At 42.4% G+C, this 27371-nt stretch overlaps 1 protein-coding gene across 2 annotated transcripts in view; it reads left to right on the top strand.

The window, feature by feature from the left end:
• The first annotated feature begins 4017 nt into the window (after nucleotides 1-4017).
• Nucleotides 4018-27371, top strand: part of EFEMP2 (EGF containing fibulin extracellular matrix protein 2) — a 69773-nt gene continuing 46419 nt past the window's right edge. Inside the window, exons 1-4 of one of the 2 annotated variants that reach the window (XM_073605261.1) lie at nucleotides 4018-4080; nucleotides 6494-6577; nucleotides 23864-23912; nucleotides 25575-25802. In XM_073605261.1, coding sequence (XP_073461362.1) covers nucleotides 6494-6577; nucleotides 23864-23912; nucleotides 25575-25802 — 361 coding nt within the window. In that variant the 5' untranslated portion in view covers nucleotides 4018-4080. Of the gene's footprint in view, nucleotides 4081-4146; nucleotides 4614-6493; nucleotides 6578-23863; nucleotides 23913-25574; nucleotides 25803-27371 lie in introns of those variants that run through there. The other variant, XM_073605260.1, reaches the window with a different exon arrangement.

Here is a 27371-nt window from a genome sequence, read left to right as displayed (position 1 = left end):
CAGGGGTGAGTGGCGAAGGAGTGGGTGTGACGGAAAAATCACAAAAGGCTTTTTGGGCAATCCGCCACGTTTCACCCACAGTGGGGTGGTCTAATATCCGGTGTGGCAAATTAGTCTGGCACCAAGGCAGCGCATCCAGCTGGGCCTCAGCCAGGAGCCCTTCCCATTGAATCACTTTCACGCTGGGCACGGAGTGATGGTAGCATCTTCTCTTTCAATATAGAGCAGTACATCTGTGAACTCATGATACCATCAAAGAAATGCAGTTCCCCACAGAAGGACACTGCCACCACCATGTTTCACTGTAGGCACCATGCATTTTTCTTTGTACTCTTTACCTTTGCGACGCCATACAGTTTTGAAGCCATCAGTTCCAAAAACATTTATCTTGGTCTCATCACTCCAGAGTACAGAGTCCCAGTAGTCTTCTTTTTTAGCATGGGCCCTGGCAAATTCTAGGAGGGGTTTTTTGTAAATTGGCTTTAGTAGAGGCTTCCTTCGTGGACGACACCCATGCATGCTATTCCTCTGCAGTGTACGCTGTACTGTGTCACGGGAAACAATCAACCCAGTTTGGCTTTCTACTTCTTTAGCTAACTGCAGTGAACTTGCATGGCGATTTTCTTCAACCCTTCTCATCAGAAGAAGCTCCTGTCGAGGTCCTAACTTCCGTGGACGGCCTGGTCGTTTCTGTGAGATGGTTGCAGTTCCATCTTTGTTACATTTTTGTATCACTTTTGCTACAGTATTCTGACTAATAAGTTAGGCCTCTTTCACACGGATGATCCGTATGTCCGTTTTTCATCCATCCGTTTTCGGATGAAAAACGGACATACAGTCATCCCTATGGAGCGTCGGATGTCAGCGGTGACATGTCCGCTGACATCCGACCCGCTCCGATCCGAAAAGTGTAACGGAGGAAAAACCTACTTTTTCCTCCGTTTTCGGATCGGATCGGATGACGACGGACACTACGGACCGTCATCATCCGATCCCCCCATAGGGGAGAGCGGCGCTCTGACAGGTCCGTCGCTGCACAGTGTGCAGCGATGCACCTGTCATCTTCCTGCTCAGCGGGGATCGGCGGAGCTATCCCCGCTGAGCAAGCGGATGTTCACGGGGCGGATCATGACTGATCTGCCCCGTGTGAAAGAGGCCTTAAGCTTTGCTGTTCTTCTTGTAGCCTTCACCTTTCTTGTGTACAGAAATAATTTTCTTTCTCAGGCCTTGTAACATTTCTCTTCCATGTGGTGCCATTGCTGTCAGCATGAAATGGAAAGGGGTTTTCTTTGTTAAGTAACGCCCTTTAATAATCAACTGTCTGCTGGACACCTGTTTAATGAATAATTAGACTCACCTGTAGTTGAATTTGTGTTAATTAGGATTTTTTTGTGTGTGCAAATTAACAAATCTTGGTTGCAATCAATGGCCCACATTTGTGGGAGTATTTTGTAGTATAGTGTTTCATAGAAAATGTTGATTCTGAAAGGAAAGTAAAGGTTTTCTGACAAATCTGTTGGGGTGTACTCATTTATGCTGAGCACTGTATAACATGAATAAGCGTCCTTTCCATAAGAGCCCTTTCACACTGGGGCGGGGGCGGCGTCGGCGGTAAAACGCCGCTATTATTAGCGGCGTTTTACCGTCGGTATGCGGCCGCTAGCTGGGCGGTTTTACCCCCTGCTAGCGGCCGAGAAAGGGTTAAATACCACCTGCAGAGGCGCTTTGCCGGCGGTATAGCCGCGCCGTCCCATTGATTTCAATGGGCAGGAGCGGTATACACACTGCTCCTTCACCGCTCCAAAGATGCTGCTGGCAGGACTTTTTTTACCGTCCTGCCAGCGCATCGCTCCAGTGTGAAAGCCCTCGGGGCTTTCACACTGGAATGAAAGTAGCGGCACTTTCGGGTCGGTTTGCAGGCGCTATTATTAGCGCAATAGCGCCTGCAAACCGCCCCAGTGTGAAAGGGCTCTAACTATCTCTACTGTAGTTATGTCTGCCCCAGCATACATGTGAAGGTAAAGTCCACAACTGGAGTAGAACTTGAGTAGAGGTGTCCATGGTAAAAAAATATATATATACAGATTTTTTTTATGTCTTTAAAAAAATCTATAATAAAAGGCTCTATGATTTTGGAGAAAAATATAATTTCTGTGAATTCTCTGATGTGTTCAAATAAAAAAAAATATACGCACCTCAAAAATCTTCTTTCTTTCTTTGATAGACTGTTTCATAAGCCCTAATCTCTTTATGTATTGTGCGTTTATAATACTATTACAACGCTGATGTTATAGAATGAAAGTGTATACTGTGACCAAAGATTTCCTATAAGTAGTGGATCTGTATGGATTATTTTTGGAGAATAAGGATATTGTTTAGTGTCACTTTAACTGTAAAAAGAAACACATTTTATAAGTTTTATATTTCTTTTTTTTTCTGTAATATTTTACTATTATTTCTTTTGTCCTCATTTGCTTTATATATATATATATATATATATATATATATATATATATGTGTGTGTATATGTGTGTATATATATATATATATATATGTATATATATGTATATATATATATATATATATATATATGTATATATATATATATATGTATATATACTTTTGCAGTAAAGGACATCCTATTTTAGAATTCTTATAGTATGCACTGCCTAATTCTCATCCAGAAAAGTTTTAAAACTAAGTGTAATAGCTTCTTTCAAGGGCTGTGTACCAAAACCACTCTCCCAACTGCATCTTATGTTACTAGTTACTGGTAAATGCTGCCTCTCTGAACATTATGTAAAAAATCCAGATGTGTATTGCCTTTTTTTGCAATAGCACTTTTATTGCACTTTATAGCACTTTTATTGCTAAAATTCACAGGTAGATAAAAAATGTGTGGAAAATGACAATCAACAAAATAAAGACAGCATCAATGTAATAAGATTTTTTTATATTCTGAAATGACAAATTTTATTGCATCACACCCCTTGTGTTTTGGATTTATTAAACCTTGACACATGAATGGAGGTTGTTCACACTAGTGCGATCCCTCCTGCGTCTGCTGTCACACTGCAATGCACAGTGTTGGGAACCACACTATTCTCTATGTGCCTGTGTCACTTGTGCTGCTTGCTTTGGAATAAGTAGACATTTTTCTCCTCTGACCCCCCCCCCCCCCCACACACACACACACACACACACACCCATGCGTGGGGGTTATTAGAACCGAGGGACCTGTCACATGCACTGAACAAGAGTGTCAACTATGCCTGCCCTATGCCCACCTCTCCTTCATTAATAGAAGCTATACCATACCTTCTATGACTGAAAAATGATCTATGAATGGAGAAGGGGCTGATGAATGAAAGGTACGCCTCCCCCATTCATAGATCATTTTTCATTCATAGAAACTATTGCATGGCTTCAAGGAATGGAAGAGGTGGATGAAAGAGCGGGTATAGTTGGTACTGGTAAAGAATGCCTGTCACAGGTCCGTCAGCTCTCTTAACCCCCACTGTACCAGAAGATTACAGCAACAGGAGTGGGAAATTGTATTTAAAAATAGACTTCAACTAATTCTGTAGCCAGTGTCACAGGGGATACTGCACATTGACTGTAAGTAGGGTCCCTTTTGCTGTTGTTTTTATTGACTAACAACCTGTCTTCTCCAATAAAGAAAAAAAGCATGAAGCATCAAAAAACATCAAAAATGTGCATAAAAATCTACTAAAACACTACACTGAAAAGGCAAGATAATGTGGCAGGACTAGTGTGAAACTAGGCTGATAGAGGGCATATAACATAGGTATTACAGAAGGTGAGTAATGGTGGGGAATGGTAAGCAGGAGGAGTACCTTCTTTACTGCAATCCCAGCATCTTTTGAAAAGCTTTAGGGGCTTGGGGCCCCTTACAGTAAAAAAATAAATGGACTTGTGTGGTTAGGTGAAAGGTGTATGGCAGCTGGGATCATTGTCTGCAGTGGTGTAATAATGCAGTTCTGGTAATATGCTTTAAGGGGAGGAGAACAGATCTGTGAGCGTGCAAGAGGCTCTGGCTTGCAAGGGGGTCTTTACAAGGTAAGGTCTCACAATATTAAAAGTCTCAGGGACCTCTAGGGGGAAAAGTTGTGACACAGGGCTCTAGGGGTGTGTAAGGGGTGGGGACCCAGATGGGGGCGAACAGCTGGACATAAAAGAGCTGTGTGTCTGTGTTTAAGTAAAACCAGGTGTGGGGGGAATTTTACTGGGAAGTAGGGAGGGATTGGCAGAAAGTCAGGAATTTGGAGAAAGGGAGACAGAGAGAAATAGAAGTAGGAGAGTAGAGACACTGAAAGACAGAGTGGGACGTGGTTCCAGGATCAGAGAGGACGGAGAGTGCATTCGATCGAAAAAGTGGGACTCGAAGAAAGAGACAGTCCCTGGCACAGTGTATGAGAAGGAGGGGAAAGCCATACAAAAAGGAAGTGAACAAGGGAGACATTTGAAACAGGAGAGAACATAGAAGAAGGGGGAGAGTGGGATTATACAGGAGAGAGGGGGAAAATATAGGAGGAATTGGAGCAACTTGCAGGGCAACAGAAACGTAATCCACTGACGGACAAACAAGAACTGTGAGTAATCAGAAATATTACGTCTGGCTATCTATCGTGTAATAATACTCTGTAACCCTCTTATTGAATGAGCGTACAACTAGTTTTCATATTACGGCGTCAATCATGGCAGCTTTAACACAAATGTGATGTGTAGTGAAGCGTCTCTGTGATTTCTAGCATAGGGTAAAAAATGTATCGTCATGTACTCATCAAACTAGTGAGGGATCCTGAAGTGCAAGGTCAGCAAAGAAATTAACTTTCGATTTTTATGCAAAAGACGTACAGGAAAACATGCGACTTATTGTTGTAATGGAATCTATTTTGGAGAAGACAGTCTTGTATATAGACAATAAGTTATAATCACCTTCAGGTTTATTCAATTGTCTTGTCAACGTGTAAAGTGTAGTAGAATAGTGCAGAGTTCAGTAATGCATAGGCAGAGGAGATTTTATATAACCTGAGTGAATTAAAAGCACAAATAGATATTGCATGACACTTTTATGATATGGCTGTTTTTGGTTACATTGAGCCTTAAATAATGGTTAGATAGATAGATAGATAAGTAATGATCTATAATCTATAATGATAGATAATGATCTATGGGGCACTGAAAGGCAAACCAAACCTGATCATACTTTAGATTTTCAAATATTCATAGAAAAATCAGTCATCAGAACATTCTTTCTTGCCATCATTGAGTCCATTACTTTTGTCCGATAGCCCTTAAAGTTTTGTCCAGACCTGCTATTTGAATGGAATCCAAAACATATTAGACAGGTTTCATTACAATATGTATGATTTTTCCCAAACAATAACCACATTTACAGTTAGAATTTTCTTTGTTAGAAAAAAAAATTTGCATTGTGCTTCTTCGTATTTTCTCATTACTATAGTTGAAATTGAATGCCAACTTGACACTAACCAATAGGAAGTCACACAAATGTTCCAAACACAAAAATGGTTTGACAAAATTCTACTGGGGTATGGCCAGCTTTAGACAAGCCTTCTTGAGTAACAAAACAATGTGGCAGGTCGGAGATTTTTACTAATGGTGTGGTTAAAAAAAAAGAAATATGTGCATTTGTACAAGATTGGACACAATTTTGCTAGATGTGAGAAAATATTGTTTTTTGTACAGCTTCTCAACAGTCACAAATGTGTGTCTGTATGCAGGGATTTACTGGGAACTTTTAGCCTGGGAGGCAAACGCAACCAACTTGCCCTTTCATGGTGGAAAAATATTGCTGTGGGCTAAAGAACATGTGCCAAGGCACCTCATTTATTGCCTTAGTGAACGGTTGGTGTTCCTAAAAGATATGATTTAATGTAACCCATCTTTTCACATCTTCTAGAATCAGCTTCATTTGCGGCTCTCAGGATTTGGTCACATAACATCTCAGAACCGCAAAAGGAAGTCGGTGCTTGAGGGACTTGTCTCTGCCAGATGCTGTGTTCTAATGTCTGAACAGGGGCTGGTAGCTATATAATAATACTAATAACGGTAACTGCAGGTCATGCTTTTATTGATGTCTAGTTTCCAGTAAGGGCCACCAGCCTCATATATCTTAGTAGTAATGGCTCAGGTGCCCTCTGCCTCCCTCCCCTTTCTCTACTTACAACAGATACATCCAGCATCAGACTTAATTTGGTGTAACAATACCTAACGTGTGGGAAAATTCAACCAGGTTTTCCCTCTTTTATAAAAGCCTAAGGGGCTCAGCAAGGTTGGGTGAATCACAGAAAGGATCTTTTGGTCTGCTGTTTCTGAAAAGAGAAACCCAAACTGATTATCATTTCACAGCTTCATAAATATCCCTAAGACAATCAAGATATGAAATTACCTATGTGCTGTGCTCAAAACCATTCATTGAACACTATTCTCCCACCATTTTCCATAGATGCGGTTATCCTGCTACCTAGTATTCTGTGTCCTTTTGGTTCCCAGTTTACAACAAGAGAATGAGGAGCCCAACACCTTCACGGTAAGCACTCTGCTTTCCTTACCTACATAGTCCATAAATGTATTCTTTTTCAACATCCTCACACTGTACCTTGCTCGATTGTATGATACACCATCCATGGCAAAGTACTTCATGTCTAATTTATGCTCAAGTACAGCAGTAATTTTTTTTTATCTAGATTTGTAAATGCTAGTGACAAAAGCTTCATGATCAGCAAGATTTTATTAATAATTGAACAAATTTCTTGAAGTTTTCTAAGCAAGCTTTAGCTCCAAACATTATACACCACTCTAGGTTTTGCTGCCACAACACATTCAGCTCCAAAGAATCAGGTGTTGGTCTGTCTCGTACTGTGAAAACATTAAATGTGGAACTTGAATGACCGCACAGCGAAAGTATAATGCCGTGTACACACGGGCGGACTTTTCAGCAACAAAAAGTTTGGCGGACTTCCAACGGACTTTCTAACGAACTGACTTGCCTACACACGATCACACCAAAGTCCGACAGATTCGTACGTGATGACGTACACCGGACTAAAATAAGGAAGTTGATAGCCAGTAGCCAATAGCTGCGCTAGTGTCGGTTTTTGTCCGTTGGACTAGCATACAGAAGATTTCTGGGTCCGGCAGAGTTACAATGTAAAGATTTGAAGCATGTTCCACATCTAAAGTCTGTCAGATTTTTGACTGGAAAAGTCCGCTGAAGGTCCGATGAAGCCCACACACAATCGGATTGTCCACCGGACTCGGTCTGTCGGACCAGTCCGGTCGAAAAGTCTGCTTGTGTGTATGCTGCATAAGATCCAGAAATGTATTTCAAAATACAAAACATGTCCAAACTACCAAAACACAGGAAGAGAGCAAGTGTTAACACATTTGACACCAACTTGCGCTAAAGCCCCGTACACACGATCCAAAAATTGGACGACAGATCACCCGTTTTTTCACACTTTTAGGATTCCAAAGTTGCGCTGACTTTGGACTGCAACTTTGGTGATACTTTGATACAACTGTGACACAACTTTGACGCAGCTTTGGATGGTTGCATCTTGGATACGACTTTGGCTTTGACCAGTAATAATGGACAACTGTTGCACAACTGTTGTATTGTATAACATTCATATGACTTTCATGCAACTTCTGAAGGTTAACATTGAAGTCTATGGCCCTCAAGTTGCATGAAAGTCGGTGGAAAGCAGTTCATGAACTACTTTGAAGTTGCTGCAACTTTAAGACCCCTTTCACACTGAGGTGGTTTTCAGGCATTTTAGCGCTAGGAATAGTGCCTGTAAAGCACCTGAAAGCCATCTCCCATTCATTTCAGTGTGATGTTTCCCACTGGGGCGGTGCGCTTGTGGGGCATTAGGAAAAGTCCTGCAAGCAGAATCTTTGGAGAGATTTGGGAGCGCTCCCAAAATGCCCTGCCCATTGAAATGAATGGGCAGCTCTTCCAAAGCGCCCGAACCCCTTCTTTGGGGTTAAAAGCGCCCCAATAGTGGCCGAAAAGCGGCGCAAAAGCACTACTTAAAGTGGTGTTCCAGCCGAAATTATACTTTTTAAATAAAAATTCCCCCGATAATACACAAGCTTAATGTATTCTAGTAAAGTAAGTCTGTAAACTAAGGTCTGTTTTGTTAGTTTATAGCAGTAGTTTGCCGTGGCCATCTTAAGTGTGGGCATCTGAAGCCAAACTGTATTTCTTCCTGGATCTCATCCTTGCAGATCTCGCACATGCTCAGTGCAGCACAAGCAGTGTAATAGGTTTCAGGTCAGGTTTCCATAGCAACGGCAGTGTCAGAGGAAGTTGCTGCCCCTTCCCAGAAGGCATTGCAAACAGGAAATGATGCGATGGGCCACGGCCAGGGAGGAGGAAGTGAAAAATGAATACAGCAGATATACAGTAGGTGCTGAGAAAAAAAAATTAAAAATATCCAATTCGTTTACAGTGCACAGTTTAGTAAGGGATGCTGAAGAGTTGTAAAAGTGGGTGGAACTCCACTTTAAACAGCAGTAAAGCACAGCTAAAACGAGCAGTGTGAAAGCAGTCTAAGTCGCACATGTATGAATGGTTATCATTGGAAAACATGGGGAAGAACTTGCATGCAACTTTGATGTCCAAAGTTGCATGACAAGTTGGACAAGTGTGAATGGAGCCTTAAAGTGATATTAAAGTTTCGTTTTTTGTTGTTTAAAAATATACTTACCTGCTCTGTGCAGTGGTTTTTGCACAGAGCAGCCCAGATCTTCCTCTTCTCGGGTCCCTTGCCGGCGCTCCTGGCCCCTCCCTCCTGCCGAGTTGAGCCACTGCTTTTTGTGTTTAACCAGCAGGAATAATGAGGCTAAATCAGTTACGCAGTCCCAGGACCTTAGGTGCAGAGAACTCACCAGTTAAGTCTGTAAATATCTACCAGAAACTGAAATATTAGGTTTGAGTGGATTGGTTTGTTAATGGGAATGTTGGTGGTAGCTTTATCAAGCTTTATCAAGCCCCGGCAGGCATATAGAGAGTTCTAGGAGGCCATTGGACTGACCTTTGTAGAAACTAAACGTCTTTTAAGGTTGCTATCATACATGTGAGCCTGTCAACACATGGTGAACCTTAGCATACTGTAACACATTCAATAAAAAATTTGTATTGCCTTGCATGGTCCTGTCCAAGAATCCGTGAGATGCGTTTTTTTGGCCTGTGGACTTGCATTGAGGACCCATTGAAAATAAATGAACCCACTCTTGTACACAAGCCACAAGTGTGGCTGAGCCATAAATGCCCAATGAAGTTTGCTTTATGTTTGTTCTTCATGACGCCTTGATGATAGGGTTTACAAGTCAAATTACAAACACTGTTTTGTATTTAGCTGCATACATATTTGAGCTGACCATCTTTGGTTGTTTTTACTTGCTTTTTTGAGCTCTTTGGCAGGTGTTTTTGCTTGACCATTTAAAAAAAAAAATTTTAGCCAATTGAAAGCTAGCTACCAGGGGAAAAGGTGTAATATGCATGTTTTTGTGATTTGTTTGCATGTTTTTCATTTTCAGCCATTTCTATTAAAGTTTATTAGGACCAAAAATACTTGAAGCTTGTAGATTAAAGGAAGCTTGTGTACTTTTTCCAGCTTCACACTCAGATTTGAACAGACACAGTTCAAAACCATGGGATTTTGGATGTTGAGCGTTTTGGAGCTTTAAACTACAAACTGGTCAGGTGTGAATGGGGCCTTAGATAGTTTTATATTTCATATGTTTATTTAAAAGTGACGGTTATGATAATTTTTTTTGTTATGCATTAATGATGCTGGTATGACTAAAGGCGCCATGAAATCAGCTACTGATAACTGCAAAACCTTTGCTGTTTTTTATTAGATTGCTCCCCTGCTCGTACAATTTTTTCCTCATTATTATTATTATTATTATTATTATCATACAGGATTTATATAGCGCCAACAGTTTGTGCATCGCTTTACAACGTGAGGGAAAACAGTACAGTTACAATACAATTCAATACTGTACAGGAAAAATCAGAGTTCTTTGCATGCTAATATGTAAGGAGCTGTGCACTGACATGTAACAGCGTCCCTTTGTTTTATATTTTTATTAAGCCTCTAGTTTACCAGCATATTGATCAGACAGACTTTCTATTACATTTGTACATTTGCATTGTCATTGTCCCTGCGTATTTGTGCTCAAAGCTTAGAAAAGCCTGATAAAACCCAAGCAATACTATAGCCAGCCATCTCATTATATTTCATATCATCCTTACCCTCACAATGAAGCTAAAGGGGTGATTTTAGAGCATCAAGAAAACTATTTTAGCCTATTTGTTTGCTCAGTCTGATGCTCTTCAGACTAATTTCAAAGGTTAGGACTAAAGGAAAAAAATATTGCAGGCCTTGTGTCCTGAAAATGCTTGGTCAGTGAAAAAACAAGATCATTTTTTTTTTGCCTCTGCTCCCTGCATTCCTACATACTCTTATTCCAGCATAACTCAAAAGATACTTAGGTCAGTAACAGCCCGGAAACAAGAATTTTCAGAAAGAGGTCACCCCCCATATTTCTCATATGACTGGTCTGCAGTAGGGATGAACTCAAGCATGTTCGGACATGAGTGCGAACCCGACTGAGTTTTCAAAACAACAGCCAATCACAGGCGGTGGAGGCATTCCCCACTCCACAGCTGCGTGTATGCAAGGGGTGTATACACTATATTACCAAAAGTATTGGGGTACCTGCCTTTACATGCACATGAACTTTAAAGGTATCCCAGTCTTAGTCCTTGTGGTTCAATATTGAGTTGGCTCACCTTTGCAGCTATAACAGCTTCAACTCTTCTGGGAAGGCTGTCCACAAGGTTTAGGCTGGGTTCACACTAGTACGAATTGGATGCGGGTTTCCCCGCATGCAATTTTCATGTCAGAAGATTGTGACCGGCTCTCAATGGAGCCGGTTCACACATCTCCGTGATGGCTGCGGAGCAAATTGCACAGGGATCCTGTGCGTCTTTGGCTCAGTTTCAGGGCTGAATTCAGGCAAAAATTTGGCCCTGATTCATCCCTGAAATGGAGAAAAGGGACACACCGGACCCCTCCTGTCAGGCGCTCCACAGGGAGGTGTGAACCCAGCCTTAGGAGTGTGTCTATGGGAGTGTTTGACCGTTCTTCCAGAAGTGCATTTGTGAAGTCAGGCACTGATGTAGGATGAGAAGGCCTGGTTCACAGTCTCCGCTCTAATTCACCTGCAAAGGGTGGGCCAACTCAATATTGAACCCTACGGACTAAGACTGGGATGTCATTAAAGTTCATTTGCATGTAAAGGCAGGCATCCCAATACTTTTGGTAATATAGTGTATATGTTAATGCAAGCTATAAACGAACCTGCCTCTTGAAGGGCGCTACTGTTGTTGAGTAAGACTCTGAGCAGACCTGTCTGTGGTGGCAGTGTGTGTGGCAGACGCTTATTCTAAAATTATAATTGGTATTGCTAAAATTACGAGTCTCCCCCGGCTCGGTCTTTTAAACGGGGGTGGTGGCAGTTAAAGGGTTAATTGTGTAATTAGCCCAGTGACAATCACTCTCAGGTTGCTCGCACCTAGATTGTGGTCCTGCAAGCTGGAAAATCTTTGTGCTGGGCGCAGCTGAGAGTGGCATTGTTACGTAAGTGACAGCGTGGTGTGAGGTTGGCCGGTCCTTTGTTGCAAGTTAGCGAGGAGGGCGGGGATCTGACACCCGCGTTCGTCACATATTGGTTGCTTATTGGTTGTACCCATTGCTTCATTTGACCTGAAGCAATGGGTACAGGCTTCTACTCACTCTGATGGCAATACCCTTGACCTTGTATTCTCCTACCTATGCACTCCATGCAACTTCTCAAACAATCCTTTTCCTCTCTCCGACCACCATCTTATTAGTTTCTCTCTCCCCCTGTCTTCCACCACCTTTCCCTCCAATCGCCTAACCATCACCCATAGAAACTTTCGCAACTTCAACTCCTCTCTCCTCTATTCTGCTACTGACCACCTCTATGACAAAATCTCTCCCCCCTGTCCTGCCCCAACCAAGCCACATCCATCTACAATAAATCTCTGTCCACCACCCTGGACAAGCTCGCTCCCCTCACTACACGCAGAATCAGGCCTCGACCCCTACAACCCTGGCAAACAGATGACACCAAAAGTCTCAAAAAACGTAGTCGTGCTCTTGAGCGTCTGTGGCACAAGACTAAGTCTCTCAAAGACTTCAATCAATACAAATCTGCCCTCAAAAAATACTATTCTTTCCTCCACACTGCAAAGCAAACCTATTTTACAACTCTTATTAACACCTTCTCATCCAATCCCCGTGAACTCTTCTCTACCTTCAACTCTCTACTTTGTCCTCCACCGCCTCCACCCACTGACTCACTCACTGCCCAGGAGATTGCTAATCACTTCAAAAACAAGATTGATACAATCCGTGATGAAATCTCCATTCTACAGGTATCTCCCCCAGCTAAGACCCCATGTCAACAGGTACAACTGACACTCCCCCTATTCAAATCTGCTACTACAGATGAAGTTGCTAAACTCCTTTCTATCGCCCACCTAACCACCTGTCCCCTGGACCCCATTCCCTCTCAAATGCTACGGTCACCCTCTGACCCCATCCTACACTCTCTAACCCACATCTTCAATCTCTCCCTCACCTCTGGCATCTTCCCCGACGCTCTAAAACATGCACTGGTCACTCCCATACTCAAAAAGCCGTCCTTGGACCCTACCAATCTTAACAACCTACGCCCTATCTCCTTGCTCCCCTTTTCCTCTAAACTCCTTGAACGCCTGGTTTACAACCAACTGAGTGACCACCTCATTAAAAACAACCTTCTTGATCCTCTTCAATCTGGATTCCGCCCTTAACACTCCACAGAAACTGCTCTTTTAAAACTCACAAATGACTTACTAACTGCAAAAAACAATGGACACTATTCTGTACTCCTACTTCTGGATCTTTCAGCTGCCTTTGACACAGTTGACCACCCCCTCCTCCTCAAAAAACTTTACTCCCTCGGTCTCCGTGACTGCGCTCTTCAGTGGCTCTCATCCTACCTATCCCAACGCACCTTCAGTGTCACTTACACTTCTACTTCCTCCACTCCTCTTCCCTTCTCTGTCGGGGTCCCCCAAGGTTCTGTTCTTGGACCTCTTTTATTTTCAATCTACACCTCTTCCTTGGGTCAGCTGATAGCCTCTCATGGCTTTCAATATCATTTCTATGCTGATGACACGCAAATCTATCTCTCCACCCCTCAACTCACTCCATCAGTCTCTTCACGCATCACTAACTTACTAACCGACATATCTGTATGGATGTCACACCACTTCCTCAAACTCAACTTGTCCAAAACTGAGCTTATAATATTTCCTCCCCCACGTGGCTCTTCCCTTGACTTCTCTGTCAAGAGCAATGGCACAACCATCCACCCGTCCCCACATGTCAGGGTGCTAGGTGTTATCCTGGACTCTGAACTCTCCTTTCGGCCCCACATCCAATCACTTTCCAAAGCTTGCCGCCTCAACCTCCGCAACATCTCTAAACTACGTCCCTTTCTAACCAATGAAACCACAAAGCTCCTGATTCACTCCCTGGTTATCTCTCGCCTTGACTACTGCAACTCACTCCTCATTGGCTTACCTTTAAACAGACTATCCCCCCTGCAGCCCATCATGAATGCTGCTGCCAGACTTATCCACCTTACAAACTGCTCAGTGTCTGCTACCCCTCTCTGTCAATCCCTCCATTGGCTGCCACTCGCCCAACGAATTAAATTCAAAATACTAACAATAAGTTACAAAGCCATCCACAACTCTGCCCCCAGCTACATCACTAACTTAGTCTCAAAATACCAACCTAATCGCCATCTCCGTTCCTCCCAAGACCTCCTGCTCTCTAGCTCCCTCATCACCTCCTCCCATATCCGCCTCCGGGACTTCTCCCGAGCCTCGCCCATCCTCTGGAATTCCCTACCCAATCTGTCAGACTGTCTCCAAACTTATCCACTTTTAGGCGATCCCTGAAAACTTTCCTCTTCAGAGAAGCCTATCCTGCCTCCATCTAATAACTGCACTATTTTCTCCATTAGCTCATCCCCCACAGCTATTACCCTTTTGTATAACTTGACCCTCCCTCCTAGATTGTAAGCTCTAACGAGCAGGGCCCTCTGATTCCTCCTGTATTGAATTGTATTGTACTTGTACAGTCTGCCCTAATGTTGTAAAGCGCTGCGTAAACTGTCGGCGCTATATAAATCCTGTATAATAATAATAATAATAATAATATGTGCAACTGAGGGGGAGAATGCCTCCACCACCCATGATTTGCTGTCTGCTTTGACATCTTTCCAGCGGGATAGCTCAGATGGGTTTGGATTCCCTTCCGAATACGCCTGAGCTCATCACTGGTCTGTAGTCAAATGCAGAAGAGACAGTTTTACTAGCAGCAATGGGGCTTCTTTTGATCTCCTTTTGAAAATGCTAACAGCCTGGCTGTCACGCTCTTCCTCTGCCTTCTTTACTTTGTGAGTCATTAATCAAGAGGGAATATGTACTGTAGCTCAAGAGATCAGTCTGGTTTCACTGGCTTCATGCTTGTTCTGGGTCAGTAGTTATAATCGAAGTTAGATAGCCAGGCATCTATCTTTTTCGGGTGGAGTCAAAAAGTGGTGGTTTACTGTATGTGTTTTGTTCAGGACAGTTTTCTTTAAAGTACTGTCCAGATTATTTTGTACAAGACATCTCACACGAGTAAGATATGGAGAGCGTGGTTCACACGTCTTGTTTTTACAGAGATTTCATTGCCAAAAAAAATGCTTAGCTGAAAAAAAATCTTTTATAGCGTTCCTGTTGCTAAATAAAGCAATGACTGCCCTGAGTCTGAATGAGGGTTTATTGGAAGGTTTCCTCTATTAAAGAAACACTAACCTTCTATTTTCTGTTTCCTTTTTGTGTTTGCTCCTTGTAAATATTAGGGAATGGTGTGTAAAAATTCTTCTGTTATGTGACTTTTCCAGTGTTTCCAGGGTGGCTTGGACATGTCACCATTAGTCCCCTCTGAAACGGTTTTCCATCCCTGTTGTCAATTTTTCTGCTTTTTACAGAAGTGATAAACTTTTTGGTATACAGGAGGTTGGCATATGGCCAGCTGTATATTGAAATACTTGTGTGTGGTCAGCTTTGCTGTGGACCACAGTAAAGAAAGCAAAAGCACCCAATGTTTTACCAAATAAGTTTTACATGAATTTTTTTTAGAGTTCACATGATATGATTCAGAACAAAAGAGAAAGAACTTCAGTACAACAAAGACCTCCTTACATCCAGGTCCCTGTCATAGTCCTCCTTTACATCAAGGTCCCCATCAGAGCCCCCCTAACATCACAGTCCTCATCAGAGTCCCCTTTCATCAGAGTCCACCCAAAAGTCCTGCATTACATCAGAGTCCCCCCTTACTTAAGGGTCCCAATCAGAGCCCCCCTGACATCAGATTCCCTATCAGTGGTCCACACTTACCTACCTTTTAGCTTGTCTGTACTGTACCCTGTTTCCCCGAAAATAAGACCTAGCGTGATTGTCGGTGATGGCTGCAATATAAGCCCTACCCTGTTTCCCCGAAAATAAGCCCTACCCTGAAAATAAGACCTACAAGGACTATAACTAGGGCTTATTTGGGGGTAGGGCTTATATTGCAGCCAGCACCGACAATCACGCTAGATCTTATTTTTGGGGAAACAGGGTAGCAGCAGGGGGAAACCTGACCCTAGCAGCAGGCCGGGTGCAATCCTGTAGTGGGCCAGATTTCGCGCTTGAGCTGTATTTTATAGACCCCTGCTCTATAGTTTTGTAAAATTCACCTTTAATTTGAATTAACACTGAGAATGTGCATATCTGAAAGTTAGAGGAACAATGCATGACTGGCACATAAAGCAAGTGTAGAAAGCACTTTTCTGCTTTTCCCAACACCAGACCATTAAAGCCTAATTTAAAGCCTAGTACACACTATCTGTTTTTTTGTTTTTTTTCAATCAACCAGCGGGCTTAACAAAAATAAAAACTGAAGAGCTCGGGAGGAGATCCTGTACTTAACCACTTAAGGACCAGCCTCGTTTTGGATTTTAGGTGTTTACATGATTAAAACAGTTTTTTTTGCTAGAAAATTACTTAGAACCCCCAAACATTATATATTGTTTTTTTTCTAACACCCTAGAGAATAAAATGGCAGTCATTGAAATACTTTTTTTTGCACCGTATTTGCGCAGCGGTCTTATAAGCGCACTTTTTTTTGGAAAAAATTCACTTTTTGAATAAAAAAATAAGACAACAGTAAAGTTAGCCCAATTTTTTTTTATATTGTGAAATATAATGTTACGCCAAGTAAATTCATACCCAACATGTCACGCTTCAAAATTGCGCCCGCTCGTGGAATGGCATCAAATTTTACCCTTAAAAATCTCCATAGGCGACGTTTAAAAAATTCTACAGGTTGCATGTTTTGCGCTACAGAGGAGGTCTAGGGCTAGAATTATTGCTCTTGCTCTACCGGTTGCGGCGATACCTCACATGTGTGGTTTGACCACCGTTTTCATATGCGGGCCCTACTCGCGTATGCGTTCGCTTCTGCGTGCTAACTCGTCGGGACGGGGGGGTTTTAAAAAAAAATATTTTATTTTTATTATTTATTTTACAATATTTTATTTATTTTTACACTGTTTTTTAAAAAAAATGGTGTCACTTTTATTCCTATTACAAGGAATGTAAACATCCCTTGTAATAGAAAAAAGCATGACAGGTCCTCTTAAATATGAGATCTGGGGTCAAAAAGTCCTCAGATCTCATATTTGGACTAAAATGCAAAAAAAAAAGAAAAAAAAAGTCGTTTGAAAAAATGACATAAAAAAAAATGCCTTTAAGAAAAGTGGGCGGAGCTGACGTAATGACGTCGCTTCAGCCGTTCAATGGTATGGAGACGGGTGGCGGCCATCTTAGCCTCACTCGTCTCCATACCCAGGCACAGAAAGGTCCCGATCGCCTCCACCAATACCGACGGCTCCGGTAAGCGGCGGAGGGCGCAGGAGAGCGGCGGGAGGGGGGGTGGCGAACCCGCCGCAGAGACCACCATTATCGTACACAGAACCGGCTCCTGTAAAGATGGATACCACGGTTGTGGCAGCAGCTGCTGCCGTTACCGAGATATCCATCTTCAAAGTGCCGATGTATATGTACAGGAGCCGGTCGGTAAGTGGTTAAAGGAGAAGTTCAGGCTGAGCTTTTTAGGCTGGGCTTCTCCTCTGGGTCACAGGAGTGCAATTCGTTTTGCACTCCTGTGACCCATTTTCAGCAGAGAGCGGTCTGAAGTCCGCTCTTCGCTGATGTCACTGCCATCAGTCGAATCACCGCGTCATCCTGACTTCCAAGTCTGGATCCGCCAGCTGCCTTGATTGATGGCAGTCTCAGTGTCTGAGACACTGAGACGGCCTCTCCCCGCCCCTCCACAGTTCATCGCTCCAATGAGTGTGGAGAAGCAGAGAGGAGAGACGCTGACTGACTGACATTAGCTTTCCTCCGGGGATCTGTAAGAACCGAGCCATTGGCGATGTTCGGTGGCTCGATTCTCAGTGCAGAGACGGCGGGGACAGTTGCAGCATTGGTCTGATGCTCCATCCACTGAGGATAAGGATGAATCAAAAAAAGAAGGGAATAAATATTGACCCCCCCTGTCTCGAGGATTAGTAAGTCATTCTCTGGTAAATGTGGCTGCTAATTGCACATTCATACTTTCTTGGGTTGAATTATTCAATCGGCAGATGCTGTCAAGCACAACTGTACATTAAATAGGATTTGAATATTAACCTGAACTTATATATTTATTTTTACACTTGTCAGCAAAAAAGTATGTAATTATATATAGATATAGATATATCTATATGTATATCTATATCTATATCTATATCTATAGATAGATAGATATATATATCTATCTATCTATATAGATAGATAGATATATACGCACTTTTTTTGCTGACAAGCCAGGGTTCATATAGTTTTAATTGTATATATTATATATATATATATATATATATATATATATATATATAGATATATATTTACACTATATGTATTTATTTATATATATGTGTATATATCTATATCTATATATAGATATATATATATATATACATATATATATATATCTATATATATATATATATATATATATATATATATATATATACAGGCGCACGTGTGTTTGAGCTGCGCACGCCTATGTTTAGATTTTTACAAAAAACGCACAAAGAAAAGAGAAAAAAAAAAACAGACAGAAGTTGGATATTAGGCCCCTTTCACACTGGGGCGGGGGCGTTGTCGGCGGTAAAGCGCCGCTATTGTAAACGGCGCTTTACCGTCGGTATTGGGCCGCTAGGGGGGCGGTTTTACCCCCCTGCTAGCGGCCAAGAAGGGGTGAAAACCACCGCAAAGCGCCTCTGCAGAGGCGCTTTGCCGGCGGTATAGCCGCGCCATCCCATTGATTTCAATGGGCAGGAGCGGTGAGGGAGCGGTATACACTCCGCTCCTTCGCCGCTCAGAAGATGCTGCTGGCAGGACTTTTTTTCCCGTCCTGCCAGCACGCCGCTCCAGTGTGAAAGCTCTCGGGGCTTTCACACTGGAATTAAAGTAGCGGCACTTTCGGGTCGGTTTGCAGGCGCTATTATTAGTGCAATAGCGCCTGCAAACCGCCCCAGTGTGAAAGGGCCCTTAGGGTTACATTAGTTGCAGATATATAAAAATACAGTAGATGTATCAGTCAGTAAAATCACAGCCTGTGGCTAGTAGGCTAGTATACCAGATCTAAGGAGATATACATCATAGAAGGTGTAGAGGAGTGTATTAGAGAAAAGGGGGGTGGGGAAACAGGAGAATCCTACTTCCATTGCAAGGGGAGAGTAGCCAATATAGAAACAATGAACGCTTTCACCTCTCATACTTGATCAAGTCACGGATAGATAACCCTGAACTTTAGTTATCTTAGACCGTCAAATTTTATATAAAAACTAATGCAAGTGCACAATCACCAACCAATCAGGGGTGCTGTAGTGTAAAGAACATTTTGTTAGGAGGAGAATGCAGGACAGAGAGATGAACTTATCTGTATCTTGCTTCTCCTTTTGCTCTGCAGTCACAAGGTGGGAGTGCAAAGGACACCTGTAAGTGAAAGCGACACTGCAGTAGATTAGGTCCTCTCCCCTGCTAGATAAGGTTGTATGTCATCTGTGTATTCAACTGTCTGTCTAGAGTTCAGCTTTAGAAAAGCTTATTTGCAAAAACTGTACCATCAATAACACTGTGGGGGTTATTTACGAAAGGCAAATCCACTTTGCACTACAAGTGCCAACTACAAATGCAAAGTGCACTTGAAATTGCTCTGAAAGTGCGCTTGGAAGTGCAGTCGCTGTAAAGCTGAGGGGTAGATCTGAAATGAGGGGAAGCTCTGCTGATTTTATCATCCAATCATGTGCAAGCTAAAATGCTGTTTTTGGTTTTCCTTGCATGTCCCCCTCGGATCTACAACGACTCCACTTCCAAAGTGCACTTTCAGTGTAATTTCAAGAGTACTTGTAGTATAAAGTGGATTTGCCTTTCGTAAATAACCCCCTATTGTTTTATATTATCAAGGAAAGTCATGTCTGAAATGATCTGAGTAATGTGCAAGAGGACCCAGAGTTATGCTCTGAGTTTTAGCAGCCAAGCAGCTAGTACTACTTAGGATACTATGTTGACCAGTTGTATCCTAGTTGAAAAACAACTAACTGTAGCCAGGTAACAGGGAGTCCTTATTTCAACATGCAGAATCATTGATGGACGGTCTCCAGCTATCCAGATGGCATCTGTCTCAGTGGGGTTTTTGTTTGCCTTCACTGAGGTCAACATATTAGAATTAGTAGGACCTGGTTAAGCTTGATGGACTTTTGTCCTTTTCTTTTTACCCTAAACCTATGTTACCCCCATCAAATCATTCTTTGCAGCTATTACCTTTTGTATCACCACCCCCTCTCTTTAGAATGTAAGCTCTACGAGCAGGGCCCTCCTGTACCTTTTGTATTGTACTGTAATTGTGTTGTCCCCCTTATACTTTGTAAAGCGCTGCGTAAACTGTTGGCGCTATATAAATCTTGTATAATAATAATAATAATGTTACTATGAAACTACAAACGGCCCTTTGAGCTGGTAAATATGAATGCTTACAATAAAGCTTTCGTACTGACCAGGCTTATTTTCATTTCTGTCTTTGCAGACTTGGCTATTTCAAGTTTTGTGTATTGAATGTCACTTGAATGATGAATCATGTTTTCTTTTATATCATGTGAATGGCTGGGTGTGTGTGCGTCACTTACAGGACTTAAAGGATCTGCTACTGATGGCATGGTGGCAGGTTCCATAGCATACTACATAGCATAGCAGACATCTAGTATTATCCAAACCTCAACTGGCTGTTTTGATGGCAAAAGGGGCTGTTGTGGTGTCAAAAAGAGGACCTGCTCAATATTAGGTGAGTGGTCATAAAGCTATGGCTGATCGGTGTATACAGTATCTCACAAAAATGAGTACACCCCTCACATTTTTGTAAATATTTTATTATATCTTTTCATGTAACAACACTGAAGAAATGACACTTTGCTACAATATAAAGTAGTGAGTGTACAGATTGTATAACAGAATAAGTTTGCTGTCCCTTCAAAATAACTCAATACACAGCCATTAATGTCTAAACCGCTGGCAACAAAAGTGAGTACACCCCTAACTCAAAATGTCCAAATTGGGCCCAAAGTGTCAATATTTTGTATGGTCACCATTATTTTCCAGCACTGCCTTAACCCTCTTGGGCATGGAGTTCACCAGAGCTTCACAGGCTCCCACTGGAGTCTTCTTCCACTCCTCCATGATGACATCATGGAGCTGGTGGATGTTAGAGACCTTGCGCTCCTCCACCTTCCATTTGAGAATGCCCCTCAGATGCTCAATAGGGTTTAGGTCTGGAGACATGCTTGATCAGTCCATCACCTTTACCCTCAGCTTCTTAAGCAAGGCAGTGGTCATCTTGGAGGTGTGTTTGGGGTCGTTATCATGTTGGAATACTGCCCTGCGCCCCAGTCTCTGAAGGGAGGGTATCATGCTCTGCTTCAGTATGTCACAGTACATGTTGGCATTCATGATTCCCTCAATGAACTGTAGCTCCCCAGTGCCGGCAGCACTCATACAGCCCCAGACCATGACACTCCCACCACAATGCTTGACTGTAAGACACACTTGTCTTTGTAATCCTTACCTGGTTGCCGCTACACACGCTTGACACCATCTGAACCAAATAAGTTTATCTTGGTCTCATCAGACCACAGGACATGGTTCCAGTAATGTGCACTCAACTTCTTTGGTTGACCATGGCGAGCCCTTTTCTGAGTGGAACCTGTCCTGCTAAACTGCTGTATGATTGACAGCAGTGGGAGCCAATGGCTGCTCTGCTATCAATCTATCTAATCAGGACAGGAGACACCAGCTAGATCTGGTGTGCTTATTCTCGGCCGGAGATAGACAGCATTCAGGTCAGTAAAATGGGGAGCTGCAGCACTACAGAAGGTTTTTCACCTTAATGCATAGAATGAGGTTTACAGCCCCTTTAATGGAACAGCTGCCATATTTTAACCAATGCAGCTCTCATACCTGGATTTGACTTGAGCAATTTACTTAAAGTGATAGTAAAGGCTTGTTTTTCATTTTATAACAAACATATTATACTTACCTGCTCTGTGCAGTGGTTTTGCACAGAGCAGCCCGGATCCTCCTCTTATTGTGTCCCAAGGTGGTGCTCCAGGCCCCTTCCTCCTGCCGAGTGCCCCCAGAGCTAACAGCTTGTTGTGAGGGCACCCAAGCAGGCGCGCTCCCGAGCCGCTGCTCTGCGTGTCCATTCACACACAGAGACGCTGCTCGGCCCTGCCCCTTCTCTCTCCTCATTAGCTCACTGTCTGTGATAGAGAGCAGTCTTAGTCAATGAGAAATGAGAGTAAACAGAGAGCCAAGGCTGTTGTGCACATCGCTGGATCGTGATGGGGCTCAGGTAGGTATTAGGGGAATCATAAAGAAAAGATTCTGGGCAGCTGCACTTCTAAAAATCCTCTTTATTGAAGCTTCATGTGACAGGTGGTTAACAGATGGAGCAGGGGACAAAAAGGTAGGCACATTTTGTGCAAATGTTAGCGTTCAGTCATTACTAAGCGCTAACATTTGTGCAACATGCATCTACCTCTTTGTCCCCTGCTCCATCTGTTGGGCTAGCACCGTGTGGGGATTAACTAGAGACTCACTCACCTGCAGTGGGTTTCATTAAGTGTTAGGGGGGCTAGTGGGCCTGCTGCACAGAGGTTTTTTTACCTTTGTGCATAGAATGCATGAAGGTAACAAACCTTGAGCCTTTACAACCACTTTAAAATGAAAAAAAAAAAAGTAATATATATATTGGTTTTGGGGAGAAACTAGGCTTTCTTTTGGCAATGGTGTCTTGCTAAAGTAATTTAATTTTCGTTGTAATCTATAAATAAAATAGTACAAAAAAAAATTTTTTTTTTTCTATTTTGACCACTGTTAGTTTTAAAACAAACAGCATTACTGTAGAAGAAAAGTTTAAATAAATGTAAAAGATATAAAAAGAGCTAAAAAGAGCAGAAAAAAATGCAAAGGGTAGAAGGGGAGGGATGAGTTAATTAGAACTGATTAGGATTACCTATAGGTTAATAATAGGGTTAAATAGCAATAAAATTGATACAAGCTATAGACAAAAAAAAAAAAATACATTGTTGGGTTTAAAGCAAGTAGTGTTAGTGCTGATAAAAAATGGTTTCAATAGTGGCAAATAAATAATAATACAAAATCAGCAGAAAATAAATAGCTATGGGTAGAAGGGGAGGGAGGACTTAAAGTGATTGTAAAGTCTCGTTTTTGTTTTTTTTTTTTTTTATGCTTTAAAAATAACAAACATGTTATACTTACCTGCTCTGTGAAGTGGTTTTGCACAGAGCAGCCCAGATCCCCCTCTTCTCGGGTCCCGCTTAGGCTCATCTGGCCCCTCTCTCCTGTCAAATGCCCCCACAGCAAGCAGCTTGCTGTGGGGGCACCTGAGCCAAGTCACAGCTCCCCATGTCCATTCAGACACAGAGCCTCACTTTAGAACCGCCCCCTACTCCTGATTGGCTAACTAATTTGATTGACAGCAGCGGAAGCCAATGGCGCCTCTGCTTTGTCTCAGCCAATCAGGAGGAGAGTACCGGACGGCCGAGGAACTTGTGGACATCACTGGATAGAGATGGGCTCGGGTAAGTATTAGGGGTGCTGGAGCGGCTGCTAAACATAGAAGGTTTTTTATCTTAATGCATTAATATAAAAAAACCTTTTGACTTTACAACCACCTTAACTAAGGCTCATAAGAAATAACTAGGGGTTAAGAAGGGGGTTAGCAATAGCAATACATTTTACTTAACAAAATACTTTTTTTTAACTCCTAAGATAACTGATGTCATGAGAATGAAATAGTAGAAACAATGTAATAATACCGTACATTGTTACATTGCCTTGACACTTGCAGACAGGAGCAATCTACACAGTGGCATAACCTTCCTATGGAATGCATTCAGAAATCATCTAACATTTTGCCTATTGTTCTAAGCCGGCAAAAGAAGAAATCTGATTGGTTGCTATGGTCTAAATTACAGTACAATTTATCTTGTTTTTTTTTTTCAGGAATGCACAGATGGCTATGAGTGGGATTCAGAGAGACAGCATTGTAAAGGTGAATGATCTTCCTATTTTGCCTGAACTTGCAGGGGATGTTGATAACCCTACATCAGAGGTACTGAACAACTTCCCACTAATGGTCATGGTTGGGAAGTCAGAGGAAATGGTCTCAGAGTCAGATGATATACTGGTGGTCATTAAAGATTTTGGAACTGCACAGTTGCAGGATCCCAAATTTGCATATGCATTGAAAAATGTATCAATGAAAGACAGGGAACCCTAAGAACCAGAAGTTAGTCTGGTATACCCCCATTTTGCAGTACCCTATGGATTTATTGTATTGTGTAAATAGAAAATGATAGCAAGTTGTGGCTCTGCTGGTGGTTCCCCTGTCTCATATTAGGATGGTGTTGGACATGGCCTATTCCCATGTGTTGGGGGCAATTTAAAATAGAACTATAGACAAAACTTTTTTTTTTTTCATTTTGGATAGAGTAAGGGAGGGTTATAACCCCTGTCAGATTGTTTTTCGCCATCTGTGTCCCATTGATGAGAATTCCCTTCACTTCCTGCCCCATAGCCAAACAGGAAGTGAGAGGAAATTTCTTCAAATTAAGAGAATTCCTTGAGGACCCCCAGGTCACCAGAACTAGTGTCCCCATTGGAAGATTTCCCATCTATTACTTTTCTAGGGTCAACCCAAAATTTGGGATTTTCTTTACTTTCACTTTCATTGATAAATGTAAACAGGACTAATAGAGAGGGGGAATCTCCTTAATGGGGGCACAGACAGCAATAAAAACTGACAAGGGTTCTAATAATAAATGTTTCGCCGTTAGTTAAAAAAACGAAAGAAGCAGAATGAACAACGTTTTTTCCTGCCCAGTGTTTAAACAGTTGAGAAGTTTGTGTGTGCCTTTGCCTATAATGAGGTCCCTTTTAAGAGGGTTGCTATGAATCTCGTCATGGCACTGCTGAAGTTTGCCAGGAGGCTCCGGTACATGTTAGTAGTCCTTGACTATTCCACTGGGTATCCAGAAGCAGTCCATCTCAGAAGCACATCCTCTAAGTTTTTCTCGAAAGAACTGTTCCAGATATTTTCCAGGACAGGTATTTCTATGGAAATTTTGACAGACCAAGGAAAAGTAACCAAAAGCTGGGCTGGCTCTTGAAAATTATTTACCTACATACCTTAGTGTATCATCTACAAAAGATGTTTCCATCATTGTGCTGCAGGAGGCAGCAGTGTTTTTCTGTGATTGTGGCCTGTCGGCCTCGAAGACAAGCAATTAAACCTAGTTGTGGCCTGAAGGGAAAGAGTTTACTTCTGTGAAGTGACCGAATATAGGACCAAACAGTCCAGATAGCCACGAGGCTGGTCTTTGCATTATAACCTGTGTGATACTGAAGCCCCTGTGGGGAAAAATACTTGTAAGGAACTTTTCTTTGGTGGTTACATGATTGGAAGCCAGTCCCGCCAGCTACCACTTGTTTGTCCGGACTGAGAGCTGCAATAGTAATATGATGTCTTCACTATTTTCATATCATATTCAATATTATGCTTTCATAGTAACCAATAAAGGTTGACCATTTAATGAAGCAAGGAATCTGTTTTTTATGGGCTCCTGGTCTATGTTGTTTGGTAACGTTTATTACATTTTTTTGCTCCACTGTCTTTGTCTTTACTCCTTACCAACTCTATTTGCAACTTTTTCAGATATCAATGAATGTCTGACAATCCCTGATGCCTGCAAGGGTGAAATGAAGTGCATCAATCATTATGGTGGTTATCTATGCCTCCCTCGTTCGGCCTCTGTAATTAGTGACTCCCAGTCTGATCCTGGACCTGCTGGAAGCCCTCAAGGTGGTGCTGGAACTGATCAAAGAAACAACCCTTGTCCAAATGGGTACCAGCCAGATTCACAGGGACTGGGTACTTGTGTAGGTAAGTATGGTGTGACTTTTTGCATGGTTCTTTATTTTGAGTGATCTTAAACTTTTTTTTTAAGTGACAGTAGGTGTGGATGTTCCCCTGTAGCTTATTATGACATTTGTAATAATATTAATACATTTGTGTCAATATAAACACTGCCCATTGTTGAGCGGAAATGTTGACCCATTGTAGAGCTGGAAGCACTACCTCCCCACTGCATCGGAATGATGTCTATAATCTTTGCCAGTTCATAGTTACATAGTTAATTTGAAAAAAGACACAAGTCCATCCAGTTCAACCAAAAAAAAAACATAAAAAAACATACAAGTCCATATAAACAATCCTTCACCCACATTTGATCCAGAGGAATGCAAAAAAACAGCAAAGAATGATCCAATTTGCTAGAGCAGGGGAAAAAATTATTTCCTGATACCCAGTTCAGGTGTTAAGCATGCAAAAATTCCTCCTGCGCCATTCACAAACCTTAGCTCTCATAGAGCTTATTAAGAAGTAAATTTAGCAAGGTCCCGGGTCCCCTTTGATCTAATGAGAACCTCCAGAGTTAGAGACAGCTGACATCCTTCTGTGTAGAGTGGGTTACAAGGCATGGTGGGTGTAATGCAAAGTAGATTCATGGGCGCCAGACACTTCTTGAATGCAAAGAGATTTATTTTCTCTTGAACAGAACTATGGGAAAAAGGGTTTAGGGCCAGGACACCCTGCACGGTCCCTGGCTTGGCACACAAGGCTGCTCTGCAAGCGTCATCTCCGCTGGCTGGGTCCCTGACTTGACACCTGCTGAAGTTTCCCAATTCTTCACCGTCCCTGGTTGGTGAGAATACTGTTCCGGTATTTGCTTCAGCTACTCACTGTGGTCCCTGGTAATAAGGTGGTTGGCCCCTTAGTGCCAGCTTCCCCCCTACCTCCGACCACGACAGGCTCTCCGGCTGGCAGAACTGTCACTTATGGTTGGACTGCAAGCCGCAGTCTTAACCCTAAGCTGCTTGTTGTTTCTGGATAGGCCCTCAGATGGCCTAGCAGCCAGATTTCCCCGGGATAAGCCTCAGGCTCTGGCCTAGCAGCCCGGGGCAGCACAACACACGTCCACCCAGACAGGCATCCATGTGGCACAGAACCCCAATCACCTGACCTCACCCAAATAATTAGGCTCTCCTAGCAGGCCAAGGGACCCATGAAGATCTCTGCCCATTGGCTGAGATACCCTATCTATTCCTAATCTGTGCTTGCATTGCCCTTATCTAATGTCACCAGATACCCGGCGATCTAGTGACAGAAGAGAGAAGTGCATCAATTCCAGAATTAGGGTGGAATCAAATGATCTCCTGTCAATTGGCCAAGGCAACTATACCTGGCAGATAAATTTACTAGCAACCCTGCCTAACCATAAGAGTGCTACATAAAAGATAAACATTGTTTATTTGTGAATTAAAGATTTTTAAAAATCTTAAAAAATCCTGTGCCTGGAGTTTGGCCTTAAACAGCTGTGCCTTAAAGTGGTTCCAACTGCATAAGGTTTTTACCTCCCAGCCCCCCTTAAATACTTACCTGGCTCCTCTCAGG

The sequence above is a fragment of the Aquarana catesbeiana genome, linkage group LG11 (genome assembly GCF_042186555.1).
Source record: "Aquarana catesbeiana isolate 2022-GZ linkage group LG11, ASM4218655v1, whole genome shotgun sequence".
NCBI classification, from domain to species: Eukaryota; Metazoa; Chordata; class Amphibia; order Anura; family Ranidae; genus Aquarana; species Aquarana catesbeiana.
This window is presented reverse-complemented; position numbering and strand designations above follow the sequence as displayed.